A 19,495-nucleotide genomic window follows, 5' to 3' on the forward strand; every position below is an offset into this window, starting at 1 on the left:
CTATACTTCTTCAATTCTTCTTCAGTTATTAATATTTAATACATATAACAAATAGCTAACAACATTAATTTATGCAGCATATACTTATGTACAAACTATAATGCACAATTGGAGATAACCAACACTATAATAAATTTAATATAATGACTGGAAACGATTCTATTTATAAATTTATTTGTAGTCGGTAGGTACTCAGTATGTTTTGTTAGAACCTCAGTTTAAACTTAGGGTGTAAGGTGCATATTAAGTTAGACTAGGGTAAATTTTTTCCTTAGTAAGATTGGGTCACAGTTCAGTTTAATATTTTTTTTTATTTGTTTAAAGTTGTTGGTGAATAAATGTTGGTATATGTTAACTGGTAAGTATAAAGAAAAAGCAAATAGAGGGAATTATTTTAATAAAGTAATTTAATAAATAGATCATATTTTCTCAGTAAAATTGTATAATTATAAAGTTAAAAATTTAATAAAAAATGTATGAATCAACCAGTAGCGGATCTGAAGATCATGAAGGATGGTTAAGGTCCAAATATGTTTTTAAACACGGTTATCTAACCCATGTAGATAACCGTGGTTTTAAATGTTTTAATATACTATGCATTTATGGGCGTCGCCCGAGTGTGTCCCGTTAATCATATCGTACCTTTTTAATAGCCCAACTGCGTCCGCAATAATATCGCTAAAAATTTTGGTATATCCCATGTGCGTCCGCGATATTATTGCTAACAATATTTATCTTTATGGATAAAATACATTGATAACTAATAATATTGCAATGTGTTAGTTTACATTTATTTCCATACGTAGAAACATATTATTCGTAACTAGTCTTTGACAACCACGTGCAATATGTGTAGTGATGTGTAAAGCTTCCATTCAAAATTGAATTAATGTTTTTACACACCTCATCCGGACATATATTCCTTCTTAGAAATGTTAACAAAAATTAAAATAGACACAAACGTTTTGATTCAAACTTCTAATCATATATCTAAAAAAATTAGATCAGTCAATAAAATACGGAAATACAAAACTAAACAAATCTCTTGATATGATTTATTTATTTAGATATATTTATATTTTTGGGCTACGTCAAAGTAGTGATCTTTTTCTCTTAGGGCGAGACCTTATTTCGGACGCATTCGGAACATTAAATAAGGAACATTTTGGGACGCACTCGGAAGTTGCCCACATTTATATATTTTTTTTACGTTTAAAACGTTTTTTAATAATTTCATGGAGTTTGGTCGTTCTGGACAACTGGACACGTCCTCAGTTCAATAGTCCTTAAAAATAAATTTCCAATAATCCGACCCTCAAAATTTGTCTATAAATGACTATAAATGATTTGACTAAATAATTCTTAAACGACTTAAACTGTCTAAAAAAAAACCTAAAAATAAATATTTCAATATCTAAACCTTCATTGATGTCATTAGACATCTGTTCTAAAAAAAAAATAATAATAAGCTACAAAAATCTAACACTTATTCGATATTAAATAAATAAATTGTGGTTATAATTTGTTTTGAAAAATATATTATATTGTTATTTAAATTCGATAATTTGTATTGATAATCAAAATTTATCAAATAATAAAAATTGATAAGATATTCAAATTTATTTATTCAATTAAGTTTGAAGTTATAATTATGAGTTTATGATTTATGAATTTTATGTAGTCATTATGTCATATTAGACGCGCTTTTACGAGTAACAAAAAAAAACCCCATAGGAGGCGTGGCAATGAGGTGAATCCACGTCCAAATCCGCCACTTGAATCAACATTTATACAAAACTTACAATTAGTATAATTGAGTTTTCTTAAAATATACTTCCTTTTCAGGTTCATATTTATTTAAATTAGGATCTAAAAAACGCATTTCATCTCCGGACAATTGAGGTAGAACCAGATCAAGTTTTTTTCGTAATTTGCTAAACTCATCTTTTTCTTTGGATATTTTAGTTTCTTCCTACAAATTTAATTAGGTATCTTAAATTATACAACTAGGTATTATTTTGAGTATCATACTCACCATGACAATATTTTCTTCCCGTTTTATTACATCCAACAGTCGATTATGAATATCTTTACCTTTTTTATCAAACTTATTTTGAATATCTTTTGCATTCTCTAAAGCCTTTAGACCTTCTTCTTGTTTTGAAAGTGCCATCTATTTTTAAAAAGATTTATGGTATATTAAAAATAAATTGTTTCGTGTCAGTAACCTGATATATTTATATTGAATATATATTTATTATGTCTAACATTGATTAAAACATATTTAATTTATTTTGATTTTTTTAAAACTGGGAAGTATTAATTACAATAAATGTACATAAAATATACATTTTAGCAAACTTACCAAATTCCATTTATAATTAGGAGATTAGGATTATGGCCTGTGAGCTTAAACTAAGAACTAATTAAGATATATTAGATATTCACCTTAAACATTTTTTCAGCACGAATTGATTTCATTTTAATCTCATCGTCTAGCTCTTGTAACTTGTTTTTTTCTTCGGCTAAACGTTTTTCTAATTCTTTAATGTGTTCTAATCGTTTATCTAATTCTTTTTCTTTTCTTTTTAGCTCCTTAAAACTCTCTTTAACTTCCACTTTGGCTTGTATTAAATCAGTTCCCGTACCAGTATCTAATTTTAGCATGGTTTCGAGTTTGTATCGCTCCGAAGCCACTTCAAACCGTTCTTCTGCTAATTTTCGCTGTTCTTCAATGACTGACGATCGAACATCCTGGACAAATTGACATAATATAGTCTTGGTGTAGTAGTGTACACCCATTACCCAAGGGTGGTCGGGGGTGCCATGCCCCCGCTATTTTATTTAATATTTAATATTAATTGTTTTATTACCTACTTGCATGGCTTAAGTATTTATACTTTTGTCTTTGCCCCCCCCCTTGGTTAATATTTCTGCGGGAACCCTTGCCACTACCACTGGTAACCGGTCAAAATATCTCTTGTTAAAAATATCTCCTGTTAATATTAACTTTAATGGTAATATCTCCTATGAAAATATTTTAATAATACAAAATATAGTAATTTAAAATTTAATTTATTTAAGTACATCACTGTTTGGTATATTAATTATCGAGGTATCTACAAAGTTATAATAATAATTACACGTCACAATAATAATAATACAAAAATACATAGTAAAATAAAGTATAATATTGAAAAAAATAAATAAATAAGAATTAATGTGATTTTTGAGTTTAAATATCATCAACAAGTTTATTAATAGCCGGTTTAATTTTCGTTGTAGAAATTCTCTATACAGCGTTTAAGTGACCATCGGTTAATGCCGACTCTTGGCCTATGGGATTATTTTCTAATCATTATTACTACAAAATGTACTTCAGTAATCACTTTAGACATCAGTATTATAAATTAAATATAATAACATATTTTTTACCTGTTTTTAATAATAACTAAATAATGAATAAAAAAATTAATTGATTAATATAAAATATTAAAATATTTTCATGGGGGAATTTTCGTTTAAGTTATTTTTAACAGGAGATTTTATATCAGAGATATTTTGACCTGGAACCACTACCACTAGCTACATCATGTGTCTTACCTCTAACTCTTGTTTCCTACTTTCGATGTATTGTGTTTCTGATTTTTTCTCTCGTTGCCATGTCTTACGACCATCCTCAAATGCTTTCATTGATCGTTTTAGCTCTTTATTTAAGAGTTCTAGTTCGTTTCGTTCTCGTTGATTTCTTGATTCGAATTCTTCGATTTTCATTTGAAGTGCAGACTTTTCTCCTTCCAACGTGGCCATTTGCTTATCTATTTCTTCCTGTAAATCTATAACCATTAAGTGTACAGGAGGGTATATTAATAAAAATGAATTAATAATATCTAGCCCAAGTGTTGACCTACTTTGTAAATTAATAGTTACTTATATAGCAATATATTAAATAATTATATTTAACTTTTATAATTTAAAGTAAATAAATGGAAATTACTACGCACTAAATTAAATAACTTATAACAACGCAATTTAAATTTTTAATAATTCACTAGCTGTATTCAACTTTCATGATTATGTGTACACTATATGTCTATTTTCTACTTCTATTTAAATTTAAAATAGTATCGTTTATATTTTAATATTTATGGAATATATTCTATGATTTCTGGATTTCCGTTGAACTTGATTGTTTTGTCAGGACAGATCGTGAAATTATTTATTTGTTAACTTTAAGGTTACCTACTTATTTAAATGTATTTTATAGACTATACTCTAATTGAGTTCGCATCAGATGCTTTTTTAGCCATTGTTATGAAATAGGTGTTTAATTTATAAATGTAATAAACTAACAAGTAATAACTATTAACTAATAATTATAATAAGTACCTACTAATAAATAAATAAATAAAAACAACAAATTCTCACTTATTTTAATTTTATTAAAAACCCATTGGTTCGCAAATTAAAATTATATAGCTCTTATAATTTATATTATAATAATTTTACTGTAATTACTATTATACTATTATTGCACCTACCTTTAAGTTGTTTGTTTTGAGCGGTAATTGAGATCTCTCTAGCGGTCATTTCTTCGCTGGTCAGGCGCCTTGGTTTTGAATCACGTAAACTAGATTCAATTTCTTCCAAATGGTTCATTTTAATTCTTTGTACTTCAGTAGTTTGCTTAAGATCTATTAAATGACTCTCATGAATCAAGCGTAACCTTTCTTCATACATATCTTTTAAACACTTTTCATTTTCTTTTCGTTCCGTCATATCGGCTTTTCGTTCTTCTTCCAGCTCATTTACGCGCTCTTCATAACGGTCTAGTTTCTCATGCAACACATTTTGCTGTAATCTATATATTATAATAAAAACATTTAAAAATAAAAATGAAATTGTACTCGTATAGTCGTATATCGGCGACATACACAGGGGTGTGTTTTGGGTGTTCAAACACCCCCCGAAATATTTGGTTTTTGTATGGTTTTTTACTTATTCTATTTTAATTTTAATACTTAATTGTCATATTATACTTTGATAGACAGGTATGATATTACATTGTGTTTGTGAAAAACCGGTTAACCTATTGTGTATTGACGATGGCACAAAAGAATTCTATAATGTACACAGACACGGGAAATACTTAGCTATACATAATACATGACGGAGTACCTAATTACTGCAATTATCCTATTACTCTTATGACTTATGAGTATTATAAATAACAACGTCTCTCTTAATTCTTATATTTTGTTATCGACATTATTGTAGACGAAGAGATAAATGAGATGAGAGAAAATTTAGAAAGTCCTTTTAAAAACATGTGTAAACTAGCCCTTCGAAGATTGAAAACGTATTTACGTAACAAAACTGGCGACGAAAGATTAAATGGATTAACATTGTTAAATGTACATAGAGATATAGGTGTTAACTGTGAAGATATTCTTGACATAATGGCTAAAACCTCGCAAAAATTAGATTTAGTATTGTAATATTGTAATTTTTTTATTATATCAATGTTTATACTTAAAAATAAGTATTGTAAGTAGGTATAGCTAATTTTCATAAAAAAATTTCATATGTTTATTAAAAAAAGTTTTACTTTTCAATAACTGATTTTCAAAAACATCCCTATAAAAACTTTTTTCTGCGTACATCATTACGATGTAAAATATACAATTAAAATAGAATACCTAACTAATAATTACGTAAATACTAAATAGGTACGTACAAATAGCATATCATTATAGCATATAGCATTATAGAATTATAAATTTTAATTATTAAAAATGTATGCACAATTAGATTACACTGGCGTAAATACGGGGGCGCACGACAGTGCATATGCACCCTCTGGCAATATATAGCAGGTGCAAAGACATGTCTTTTTGCACCTGCTGAAATAAACTGAACTTAAAATTCTATGAAAATACAATTCTATTTTATTGTCTTATTAAATTGTTTGATCAAATATAACAGAACTGAACAAATGATAAAAATAAAAAACATATCACGTTATATATGTAATAAATAATGATTATGTTATCATTAATAAATTATAGTCGTAGCTAATATTATAAATAATTGTAAGTAAATAATTTATAATAGATAAAAATAAATTTTCGTGTTGCCAAATTAACAATTTAACAATTCCTATTTCCTACGAATATTGGCACTTATTGCAGTGAATACTGCGTCGTGTGAAAAAAGCTTTTCATGTTAACAGTGTTTAAAAATATATCTGCGGGCCAAGAACGTCTTAATAGTTTATCTTTGTTCCAAATTGAAAAAAATCAACTCATTGTTGTAGAACAAGTTATGCACGAGTTCAATAACAGTATGTCAGTTTCTGGATGCCGCTTAGTTATAGCATAATTAATAATTTTTCAAAATATTTGAATAACTAAGTAAAAGCTAAGAATATAATAAATGGAGATTTTATTACTCATCTAATAAATGAGTTATTGATTATATTATTATTGTTACTTGTTATATTATATTTATGCTTTGCACCCAGGGGGCTCCAAGACTTGGTTGGTAAGGAATAAGTCATACTTTTCACAAAACTTTATATCAAAAGATATAATATATATAATATATTCTTAAGGGGAAGGGGGTTGGAGCTGCGCCTGATTGCACCTGTTGAAATTTAATTATGGAATTACGTCAATAGTATAAAGTATAACTGTTATTTAAAATAATTTGTATAATAACAATTATTGGTATTAGGAAATAGGAATCTATGAATGAATATTGGTAAAAAGGTTAAATATCTCACAAGCCTTACTCATATTTAGTCTTTAAGGCATCTAATTCTAATTCATGTTTTTTTGAAAGATGATCGTTTGTCAGTTGGAATTTGTGATTCTCAGATCTCAGACGTTCTAATTCTTGTCCATCGGGGTTCATTGTAGAATAACTATTATCCATTAACAACGCCTGTATACGATATAATGTTAGATATTTGTCAATTTGTGACTTATGTACAATATAAACTATATGTAAAGGTAGGAAGCAGTGGCGGTCAAACAATTTTATCATGAGGGAGGAATGTGGCGTAAAAATAAAACAAAAATTTAATACATTAACATTATAGTACAATATACATTATACATAAATTTAACTGTTATAAATATTAAAGAAAAAAGTCATGGAAGGTTCTATCCCCCTCCCCTCCGTTTGACCACCACTGGTAGTAAGTATTAATTAATTATAATCTTATTACTTTAATAAGGAGATCGCTATTTTGTTGATCTTGAATCAGTGTTATTGCAGCCTGTTGTATGTCTTGTTTTTTTTTAGCTAATTCTTGAATCAATTTCAACATGGAAGTTTGGATACTGTCTTTTCCTCTAAGCAAGGATAAAATCGAAGCCGATTTTTCTTCGGCAAATTGCTCAACTTTTTCAGTTTTTTGTGGAACATCCGTATCAACTATTTTATCAGTGGATAAAATATGTTGAGTAGATTGCGGAGCGGTAGTCAGGGCGGTCGTTTCATCTGTATTATGTATTAAACCGTTCAACCAAGAAGGAATATTTTCTGAAAAACAAAATTATATATTTTTCAAATAGAGGATCGATGATTAAGAAAGAATTAGAAGAAAATTGAGTGATCGACTTTTGTTATAAGCAGTTAGTGTTTTTTTTTTTAAATAATTTATGATTTTGTGTTGTTCAACGTTGTGCAAACCACAAGCAATACCGCATACCGCATATATAACGTGTAGTTTACAAGCTACCAATTTTTTTGTAATATAATCACGCTGCTGTTTGTTTTTGTTTAGTTGCTTAATACATATTTTTTATTACCTTTGTCTTGTTATCAAATAAAAAATATTAAATGTTTAGTTTTATGTCGTTATTTTTATTAAATACACATTTTTAAATATTAAATATTAAATCTCATCCATGCCCATTGCCTATAGGTCATAATATGGTTTCTGATATACATCCCGAAGATCCTAAAAATTATATTCCTATAAACTTTTATGTTTTAATTATTATATTAAATTTGTAGTAAAAATAATGATGAATCAGTGGCGGCTTTGGGGGTGAGGCAAGTGAGGCGCCGCCTCACCTAAAATTTTGTAGCAAATTATATGCTAAAAGTATATTTCTTGACAATAACATTTCGCTAATAATTTTTAACATTTTTATGATTTTATTTGAAAAAAATTCTTCTTTACGAATTTTAATAATATGAATTATCATTTATTTTATTATAGTATAATATTATTTCGTGTTTATTACCAAAAAATAGCAATAAACCGATAAGAAATGCACGAAATAATAATTACGTAAGCCAACGCTCATATTTCAGCCGGCGGAAATATTCCGATGACGTCAGAGAGGCGACGTTCAACGTCGCCTCAGAATTGTAACTTGTGTACATTAATTACACACACATGCGAATGTACGCGAATGCGCGCGACTGTTAAATAAGCTGAATAGCGCATGCGCAATGATCTTAGTGAGGCAACTTTTTCATCGCCTCTGATACTAAAAATAGATAGTTAGCCCGCAATCATGTCTGCGGCACGTTCAACAATAACATAATATAGATATTATTGCATAATCATAAACCGATAAACCGTTATTATTGTCACAGCGCCTAATGAAACCAATTTCATTATTAGTTTATATCTCGATCGTGTCGTCAGCAGTCGTCGCTCGTGTCGTGCTTTTTTGTTTAAATTCGTTTAAATTTTACTTGTGTTGTCAACTTGTGCTTTTCATTTAACATTTAACACTATGAATTATATGAATCCAGTGACAGACGAAGTTGTTATATTATTAGAGACAGAATCATTTTATGATAATATTATAAACATATATGCTAATCAAAAAGATAGGAGTATAAATTTAACATACAAAACATAATAGTTTGATATAGTTTTATTTAATTCATAGTTTCAGAACTTTGCATACTTAAAAAGTCTTTTTTAAGACTTGGTTTACTTAAAAAGTCTTTTTCAAGACTAGGTTTACTTAAAAAGTCTTTTTCAAGACTAGGTTTACTTAAAAAGTCTTTTTCAAGACTAGGTTTACTTAAAAAGTCTTTTTCAAGACTAGGTAGTAGGTAGGTATAATGTATACTTAAAAAAGTCCTTTTCAGGACTACCAAGTTTTAAAATGTTCACTTTATTATATTATTTACTATACGAAACAAGTATATTATTATAGTTATAATTATTTTTATATTTTTAAATTACATTGTTATGAAGTTTAATTTTTGTTATGAAGAGGGGGGGGGGGTGATACATAAGTCGCCTCACCAAAAAAATACCCCCAAAGCCGCCACTGTGATGAATAAAATTGAAATACTTCCATCAATAATATTGATTAAACTAATGAATAAACAAAATAATATTATTCAATTAAATATCATACAAGATATAAATATATTATGTACATTCTGCCCCTCCCCTGCCAGCAAGGTCTGCGCACGCCTATAATATGTACAAATGTAACATGGTTCTCATTTGATTTTTATAGTTGTTCTATCTATAGTGTGTACTATATATACACCGGTAATGCATATGTATTACAGACTACCGCTAATATAATAATCACAAACGTTTTAGAATTTTAGATGGTTTTTTAACTAATAGCCATAAGTTCAAGACACTTTGGAGAATCGCAATCAAGATATATACCTAGTTTTGTTTATAAAATAATGTAATCATTGAAAGCCAAGTTTAAAGTGATAAACATAATGTAATGCTGTATTGCCTATATATATGTTATAATTTATAATAATACAATAGTTTACAAAGAATGTCTCAAAAAATAAATTATAAAAAGGGTGGGCAAGTGGATATCGCCCTGCTGTATAGTAGTGGCGGAGAGTTGGTCACTAATTCACTATAGTCTATATTACTCTATAATGATGGATGTGTTAAATTTGAATGCAATGGCAGGTACCATTGCATATACGAAAAACGATTCTGAACGGAGATGATTGGGATAATATATGTATTGTATTATTATGATGGTAAATGCCAAATGGGTATTCACCGTTACCTTTAAAAACGCCACCGTTAAATTTACCTGTGGCTGCCGCTGTTTTTTTGGCGACCGTGATTGACGGTGATGTCTCCCGGCGTTTCGACAATGTCTGTGACTCGAAAACCGCAGTCCTCGTCCGGTCGACGGCGTTTTCGTTGACCGTAGTCGTTGCCGTGGTTAGTAATGGCACAGCACTTGCACCCGTACCACGGTACGTGGTATCGGTTGACGAGTCAAAAACGTTTCTAGTGGTGGTTTTATTCTTCTTAACGTCATCTTCGTCGTCGCTGAACAACAAGCCCGCCGAACGGGATGTTCGCTGTTGCGTGCTCTGTCGCCTAAAGTCATGACGCCTCGACACATTCTGTCCACCGTTGTCGTATGATGACGGTTCGTACGACGGTATCTCCACGTTGCTTTTCGGACGCAGGCCCAGCCAATCGTCTGTTGTCGTTTTCCTTGAAGCGGTCAATGATGTCGGTCTTCGCACCTCGTTACTGTCGTGAACGGACGTATATATAAATAACAAAAATCGTTTCTGATGAGTCAATAGAATATAAAATGTTGTTTAATTGTATTCGTTCCGGGATTTTAGGTAGGAGGTACCTAGCAGTGAAGAAGCATCTAAGTTAGTAGTCTGGTTCTTGGTTACTTTATGCGGTCGAGCATTAAAAGTGCAAAACGCGGACATTTTGTACGGTCTGGTAAAAATTAAGATAACGGAACGCGGACACTTTGTACTATTGTACTATTATATACATAAAGTTTATTTAAAATATAAGTAAATAAGTCGTTATAGCATCTATTCGAAAAGAAACTCTCCTAAAGAATTCATAAGAGACAAAAATCCAATGGGTGACAAATGACAATATTAAACTATATTAAATTTATGTAATCAACATCAAAAAAAGAAAATAACAAATTTCGAATTTTTTAATTCCCTACCTATATTGGCTATATTATATATGATATGTAGTTTTTAACGATTTTATATTTATATTATACACATTTTTAATTTACTTTTTAACATAACTTTTGATATAACTTATATCTATATAACTTTATAGAAGTAAAAAATTTAAAAAACTGATTTTTTTGCTTTGTTAATATACTATATTTTTAACGTTTGTAATATTGACTTTTACTTAATTTTTAGATTTTAATAATTGACATTATATATACTTACTACTTAGGTATATAATTTATATTTACAATATATACCTACTTTTTGTATATAATAGTACAAAGTGTCCGCATTCTGAAATTAACATTTTTACCCGACCGTCCGACCGATGGTAAGTGACCATTTTCCCAGTGGTTTTCAACTTTTTTGGATCCGCGACCCACCCACATAGGATTTATACTATTTGTAACCATTTATAAAAAATTATAAAATATTCTAATTTCAAGTAAATAATATACCTTTTTTTAATAGTATTTATATATATAAAAAATGGTATTTTTAATATTAAATTAGTATCTATGTCACAATTATTTTTAAACGTCGGGAAAAAATACTATTAATTAGTTCCCTTCACCATTTTGAATATTTTTTATCCTAGTTTATTGAAAAAAAAACTAATAATTTAATAGGTTTGCAAGACTGAGCAAGAGTATATTTCATTAATCTTATAAGTCTTATATTTAGGTATATGAATATTGTATTAAACAGTTTTTAAATCAATGCATTAACACATTAAATTAATAAAAATATATCTTTACAGCAAACTTTAAAGTCAAAATGGTAAGACAACAAAAAAAATAATATTATAGTACGTACATTGTACATATTAATTACAATTAAATCGTGATATTAATAGATAATTATAAATTGATATAAAATAATTATAGAAAACAGATAAAAAATAAAACTTTCAAATGATTTATACATGGATTTAGATTGTAAAAACATATCAATCATCTGTTAAAGTGTCGCTTTTAATATGTTCTTTCCTACAATATTAATGTTCCTTAAAAATTACATCGATTTACGAATTTACGATTATGGTCTCTGGACCACTGCTCATTTATATGGTGGCATAGTACTCTCCTCCATTTCCGTTGAACTTAAAGACACGAAAAAATTGACCAACCCGTTAGAATCTAGTGTGGGGAAAATTCTCTCGATTACCCCTCCTTCTCGAAATAAATGCTGCTTCTAAAGATCACTAACCAAGTACTTGTATTAGTTTGTACCTACTATATAAAATGATAAATGTTAAGATCTGTTTACGATTTTACTATTTAAATCAACTAATTTTGAATTCTTTAAGGGCCGGCAGTCGGCACATCAACATTATTGTTTTCTCTGTCCATCTCGCTCATAATATCACTATATCAGTCGCGGATACAGAATAAATTTACGGAGTGGAGGGGGAAATACCATGTGCGCATCGTATTTTATTGGCTGTCAAAAAGAGACATCCTAAAATTTACCGGTGTGGCAGAGTCTACGTGGGGGGCATGGTCGCTTGCCCCCCTTGGATCCGTGCCTGCATAATATAGGAACAAGAATATTTTGTATTTTCACAGTTACAACTCTCTGGTTTAGACGATTCAGTTTAGGGCAAACACAGAAGCACCTATTATATATATATTACAAAAAATAATATTTCCTGTGTATTGACAGGATAGATATTTAATATTTTCATTTTTGAATAATTGTTAAAAATAGTAGGAATTAATTTAAATAAAAACATACTTATATTTATAAAACATTAAAAATATTACAAATCTATCAGGTCAATGTACAAAAAATATTCTTCTTTATAAAATATATAATAGGTGCCTTTGCCCTAAACTGAACCAGAATCGTAATCGTGAAAATACGGAATATCTTTGTTCCTATATTATACGCGAAATGGGCAGAGAAACAAATGTAGATGCGACACTGCCTCTTAAAGACATTACAGTGGTTAAGATTGTTAAGAATATAGACAATAGTACAGGAATTACCAATTAATATTTTTGGAGGGTCACTTTAGGAATTCAGAAAATTTTCTGGGGTCATCAAAATGTAATATAGGTAAACGTTTATCTAAAGAAAGTTAAGTCAAAACCAAAAAAAATAATGAAAACCTTATTTAATTTGCAATGAAAACAAATTGTAATTTAATAAATAAATGTCTTGTTAGCGGGCCAAAAGGTTTGTACACGGATCGTCATTTGGTGACCCTCGCCTTGTAACAGTTTCCCGTCAGCCAAAAGTCACTAGTTATAATTAGCATATTATATTAATTATGTCAGAGTGTGAGAACCTCCTCAACTCTTTCCATTACTTTGTATTGGCATACATTTTTTCTTGATCTTTTCTTTCGCTTTCATCTCTAGTGATCAAATCGTCTAATACGTCCCAATTGTCGACTGATGACCCTGCAAGAAATAAATCATAAAATCGTATAGATATAATAAGAAACGATAATTTATTTAGTGTGGTTGTACTGTAGAATGTAGATAAGTCTAAACACCCTGTAACCACAAGTTACAATAGCTATTATAATGAAGTTTGGCAAATGCAGATCGGTTAACGGTTGTAATGCGCATAATTAGGTAACTATATATTTGAAAAAAATGTAGGTGCGTCCTATATAAATAATACTTTACAGTGAATTTCAACTGACCTGTCATTTTTTATTTATTAAATTACTTGCTTTAAATTAACAACAAAATTATATTGATTTAGATTATAGCACATTCTAATTTGTTGGTCTTGTATCTAAGGCTTAACTGAATAATCATGCTCCTGCACGAGTTGCATGGTATTCAAATTTCTGGTGTTTGCGTCAATTGTTACTAGGACAACGTTTTGTGTGAGGGGTGAAATATTTAGATACCGCGGCGTGCAGGATAGTCAGTACAATATTTAGTATATACTTTTTTTCATATCAAAGCACCCTCTAGTTTTTTTTTCAATTATTATCGCTATTTGAATTATGCTATATGAAAATCCACAATAACTAATAATATTGTTAAATAAAAATGTTAAAGGTGGTACGATTCTATATTATATAATAATAAAAAGATAAATTGATTTTATTGAGGTTTGTGTTTGTGTATACTATATGCATGTCAGAAATTGATGTACCATGTATTTATGCATCTAAGATTTTAAATACATTATTAAATAACATTTTTTTAAATAGTGTTAATATAACAATAATATTGTTGTATAATATGATGTTTGAAAAGCAGAAAACATAATATAATTTTACATTTATAATATCATACAAATTAGTAATTTCCAATTAAAATACTTCAAATAAATAATAAATATATATTTATTTTAAATTAAATTTTTTTAAGGAAAACCAATGGAAAACTTTGAAAAAATGTTGTAATTTTATATCACACCTCATGTCTTATTATTCAAAATTATAATATAATTATTCAATATTTTCAATATTGTTCAATGCATAATTTGTAAGATAAATTAAGGATAACAGAAAATGTTTGTTTGTTAAGAAAGACACTTTATTTTCAATTAAAAATCAATAAATAATAATTTTATCTAATAATTCCAACATTGATTATTGTATAAATATTAAGTGAGTATACAAAATGAATAAGTACTTAAGTTTTTTAACAATAATTAAAATTAACAAAATAAAAAAATATAAAATTTTAAATTTAATGCGTTTTTTAATGTATGAAATTTCTTGTACTGTAATAGTAATAACTAATAAGCACATAAGAATATAACATACATGCCAACAAAATAATTAACATTTACAATTCTATATCTATAAAAATTAACTAGAATATGCACCACAGTATTATATTCTGATACTTGAGAATAACTACCTCAACTCATCCATATTATAGGATGGTACTTAACAATTAATATAATTTATAATCACTAATTTTACAACATAACTTAAAAAATAATAATATTACACATTATTTTAAAATAAATATAGAAGCATATTTGGCCGTTATATTAATGCACAACAATCATTAACCCTACAAATTTTTGTTTTTTTTACATAATAATATGGTACTTAACAATTAATATAAAAAATCATAATCATCAATTTTACAACATAACTTAGAAATAATAATATTACACATTATTTTTAAATAGATATAGAAGCAAATTGAGTCATTATTTTAATGCACAATAATAATTAATCCTATTGAAATTTTATTTTTATAATTTAAAAATAAATTGTATTTTTTTTAATTTTAGGAGTGCAAAGTTGTGCATTAAAATTTTGCGGAATTTACTTCTATACGTATCTGAACAAGAGCATATATATATATAAAAACGTCTGCTTAAAAATATGAAATTATTATAAAAATTAAGTATGGCAAAACAATTATAAAAACTTAAAAATTAACTAAAAAAATGAGATTGTATACAAAATTGTGGTGAATTAGTTACTAATCTGTATATTTTTTAAATTTAAAATATTAAAAATTGAGTTTTATGCATTAAAAAGACATACTAAACTTATTAAGTTTTTGATTATTAATAAATTAGTGTACACCTTAATGGATATAATGGAATTGTTCAATATTATGAATTATACAATTAACTAAAAATAAATTTATTAGTTTACACTAAAATCAAAATAAGATAATTGATCAATCATTTGATAGTCAGATCCACAAAAATATAACACTACCAATAAAAGCATTCATTAGTGAAAGAAAAATTTTTCTCATCTAAGGAGTTAAGTTATAATATTTATAAAAGTACAGAGTAGGAATTTATTGATATGATAGTTCTGTCAACAAAAAAAATGAAATAAAATAAACAACAAAATTATGATATATACAAATTTAAAAGTAATACTTTAGTAATGAAAATTCATTACTTATTGTATCATTTCTTCATCGTCATCTTCATCATCACCATAATCAGCTTCACTGATTGTTGGTACAACAGCTCCTTTTAATGGACAGTGTTTACACCTAACAAAAAAAAGTTATAAAAATTCATATTTTGATAAAAAATCCACGATGAAGTACCGGCTTTGGTTTAATCCATAATTCAAACAGAGTTCACCAACACATTCACAACATCCATCATGGAACCATCGGTAGCTTTTGGCACCCATTGATATACATGATGCCTTACATTTGTTCCAAGACAAACATTGACTCATGAATACCACAGAACAATTCAGAGTAATCTTCATAGAAGATACATCTTGAGCAGAGTTTTCTAAATTTAAATTTTCATTAAGAATTATTTTTAATTTATATATAGTTAATTAGCATTTACTTTGTAACATCTTGAATTCTTTTTGAAAATCCGGTTTGAACATTTCAATATCCAAATCGATAGGATATGTTAGTGATTCCCATCGTTGTTGTAGATCTGGTTCAGAAACAAGAGCAGTAAATAAAGTCACAACTGAGTCTGACAGATCTTCAACGTGGCTTTTTCTGCTTAATTCATTAGTAGTAACATTTGGTTTTGGACACATGTCTAAAATCATTTAATATTAATAATTAGTATTGTATAATACAATTTATTTGTATTAAGTATTCAGATGTACTTATTATTTTATATTAACCAGTAACTAGTCAATTTTTTTGACCTATAAAGAATAAAAAGAATTTCTTCCTACATAAATGACTTGATTGATCTTATTGGTATGCAGTAATTATAATTTCCAAATAATATGATTGATAAAGCCAATAATTTTCAGAGCTTTGCGACTTGTATTCTCGACTTTTAAAATAAATTTGTAATTTAAATTTAATGGTATTAGTAATAATTAATAGAATGAAAATTGAATACAAGGAAAGTAATATTATTGATGGTGTAGTAATATTTATATCACGGAATTTAGTAGAAGAGTAAAATAGTGCCCAAGAGTAATTTTTCTATGCAAAATTAATATGCTACTTGATCATAAAACTAGTTTGATAAAATCATCCTATTATTTTATGATTAAAGTTTAGGTATTGTTTACTACTAAAATATTCAACAGTAACTTGCTACAGTAAAAATTTTGAACAAATTTAAAAACAAAAACTAATTGGATGTGTCATTATCAACAATAACCAGACTCAATAGCGTCTTATAATGATTATGATTAATCGTAAACAAAACAGACATGATTCTTTAGTTTCTTGTTGACATAATAATAGACTAGCAAGTTATCGAAATCGAAGCATTGATAGTGTTGTATGCTGAACGGATGCAAAATCATGACAAATGATCAACCAGACCGACATACCTAACTTTAAATTATGCACACGACTCACCCACGCACGAGCAGCATTCACTGTACAGATTATTGAGGCAACTGAAACATTCTTTGCAGCATGAACAATTTACCAAGTCGCACTTGCACGACTGTGTAATCATGCACTTGGAGACGATCGACGCGCACACAGCTTCATTGCAGGCGTAACTTACGTATGCAAACGCCAACAGTGATCCGACGACGGTGATAAAAAATACGTTCTTCATCTCGCGATGGACGACTCCTAGAAAATTATGTTTGTCAGTGTCACATGTGACATTCGTATCGAAAATAATTCATAATTATTAATATTCATGCATCGTCACCACACGTTACCTGCAGACGCAGAATACCGATGAACCGTTTGGACACTAGTATACCACTGGTCAGTGGTCTATGATCTTCGTCGTCGTTGTTATTGTTGTTATTGTTGTTTATTGTTATGCTATCGTAATACTTGTTGTTATTAATGTTTATGTTATCATTTAATCAGTCGGTATCGCTCTCTCTACCACTTGCTACCAACACACGAACAGTACGGCTAACGGCGTAGGTAACCACCGTAATTAGTAACTATATTATTGTTTAATAGAATAGGTATTAGCACAGAACAATATTAGTATTAGGTACTAAATATATTAAAACATTTTGAGCTAACACGCGAGTTATTAGTGAATAGTGATAGATATTTGAAAATCGAAATACGACTACTAGCGTTATTCCGTGATATAATATTTAATGTAGAATAATCGCTACAATCCCGTTTGTGTCACGTTCATAGTATAATGCAGTTATGGTATGGTATACTCGTATACTAGGCACTATATTAACGAAAAAAAACCATTCTGGTCGTTGGTCATTTATTAGAATTTAGGCATAAAAAAAGACCCATAATGAAGAATTGATCTTTGTTCTCTAATGTCCGTACGTGCGCGGGTACGACATGTCGAGACTTATAATATCAAAGAAATTTCCTCGGATGCCGGAAATATCAGGTAGGCTTTATGGATATGGATATCTATTTTTTTAATATGATTGTTCATATGGTTAGGTTTTCTTGGAACCTCGGTACCATTGTACCAAATTACTCATTTGAAAACAGAAATATATGTGTTTGAAAATGAGAAGTTTCGTTCATTACAGAACATTCAATAAATGGCATAAAAAAAATCGAACTTTTTGGTATTTAAAACTGACAGTTACACTTGAATTTAACTTGTATTGGTTCAAATCAAGATACTTATGTTTGTAAGAATATTCTGCTTTAAAAATTCAAATAAGTCGCTAACTTAAAATGTTAAGTTGCACAGATGTTGTTTTTAACTATCCAAAAAATTTAAAAAAATCTATCTTATTAATTATTATTATACAAAATAATATTACCTATTGCCATAATTAGGTAATTGGTTTCAATTTTAAACACTCTACCATACATCAACTACCAAATAAGTTGATGTTATCGCATCATCCATGGAAAAAAAAACGCTACTGCTCAGGAGTTTTTTTAAATGCGGCTTTGCAGGTATTTGATCGTGTGTGGCACACTGGCTTACTATTATACTGACTGATTTTCCCAACCCCTTATTATACCTAATCATTCAATCTTTCTTTTACAATCGTTTTTAAAGTATCCTGTGGACTGTGGTGATGCGTGTTCTAATACCACCCTATTAATTATTATATCCTTGCGCCCACAACAGTGGTTCCTAAATATTACGAAGTAATGGACACTACAACTTAAATTGATCTAGGAACCTTATTTTTTTGTATATCCTCCTGTTTCCATGTCATAAACGAGTGCCTGTGGTTTAGCCGCGGACTCCTTAACATTGATCCGTAGACCCTTAGGGATACGAGGAGTGGTCGAGGACCACCAATTGAGAACCACTTCTCTATAATATCTACAGATCAGATATCACACATAACTATTGTCTCCGATCCAAATCTTAAACTGCATCTTATCAACTCCAAAATCATCTTCACCCAAATCGAAATCCTCCCATGGCACGATGACCATACCTGATTAAACATCAATATTCTACAGGCTATTTTATAAAAACTACATAATTATTTAAATCCTCTCATATTCTCCTATAAATGTATCCCTATAGACTTGTTCAATGCAATACATCGACTGAAAATAAAATGGTCCTGAGACCTTTTAACTTGATTATTATTATTACTTATATTTATACATATCTGTAGAGTAATATCAATGGACTTTTTCTATCATCGTGAGAACCACATATATAATTGTTTTTTTTTTTTATCAAATTTTCT

General features: G+C 28.7%; 2 protein-coding genes across 3 annotated transcripts; both read right to left on the reverse strand.

The window, feature by feature from the left end:
* Position 1: 1 nt before the first annotated feature.
* Positions 2–13,759, reverse strand: LOC132918273 (interaptin-like). Of its 2 annotated transcripts, none has more exons than XM_060979425.1 (10): positions 13,637–13,759; positions 13,310–13,388; positions 10,059–10,513; positions 7,232–7,548; positions 6,794–6,945; positions 4,542–4,861; positions 3,604–3,836; positions 2,449–2,754; positions 2,036–2,173; positions 2–1,972 (listed from the first exon to the last, which is right to left on the reverse strand). In XM_060979425.1, the coding sequence occupies exons 1-10, from the start codon at positions 13,641–13,643 to the stop codon at positions 1,805–1,807; spliced, it is 2,175 nt and encodes a 724-aa protein (XP_060835408.1). In that variant the 5' UTR covers positions 13,644–13,759; the 3' UTR covers positions 2–1,804. The 2 variants fall into 2 exon arrangements, with proteins under 2 accessions (XP_060835408.1, XP_060835407.1); XM_060979424.1 differs by having other exon boundaries at positions 13,295–13,388.
* Positions 13,760–14,464: 705 nt separating this feature from the next.
* Positions 14,465–17,886, reverse strand: LOC132917722 (protein twisted gastrulation-like). Its single transcript, XM_060978601.1, has 6 exons — positions 17,552–17,886; positions 17,235–17,459; positions 16,243–16,449; positions 15,987–16,182; positions 15,833–15,929; positions 14,465–15,742 (listed from the first exon to the last, which is right to left on the reverse strand). The coding sequence occupies exons 2-5, from the start codon at positions 17,440–17,442 to the stop codon at positions 15,833–15,835; spliced, it is 708 nt and encodes a 235-aa protein (XP_060834584.1). The 5' UTR covers positions 17,443–17,459; positions 17,552–17,886; the 3' UTR covers positions 14,465–15,742.
* Positions 17,887–19,495: the final 1,609 nt, after the last annotated feature.

This window comes from Rhopalosiphum padi, chromosome 1 (assembly GCF_020882245.1).
Source record: "Rhopalosiphum padi isolate XX-2018 chromosome 1, ASM2088224v1, whole genome shotgun sequence".
Classification (NCBI taxonomy): domain Eukaryota; kingdom Metazoa; phylum Arthropoda; class Insecta; order Hemiptera; family Aphididae; genus Rhopalosiphum; species Rhopalosiphum padi.

Coding starts and splice junctions, on each gene's coding strand:
- LOC132917722 (XM_060978601.1), bottom strand. CDS start 17,442: ATGAAGAACGTATTTTTTATCACCGTCGTCGGATCACTGTTGGCGTTT. Junction 16,450..17,234: donor TGAATGCTGCTCGTGCGTGG/GTGAGTCGTGTG, acceptor AAATGATTTTAG/ACATGTGTCCAAAACCAAAT. Junction 16,183..16,242: donor AGAATTCAAGATGTTACAAA/GTAAATGCTAAT, acceptor ATTTAAATTTAG/AAAACTCTGCTCAAGATGTA.
- LOC132918273 (XM_060979424.1), bottom strand. Junction 4,862..6,793: donor GCCTTAAAGACTAAATATGA/GTAAGGCTTGTG, acceptor TATAATATATAG/ATTACAGCAAAATGTGTTGC. Junction 2,174..2,448: donor GTGCTGAAAAAATGTTTAAG/GTGAATATCTAA, acceptor TTTTAAAAATAG/ATGGCACTTTCAAAACAAGA.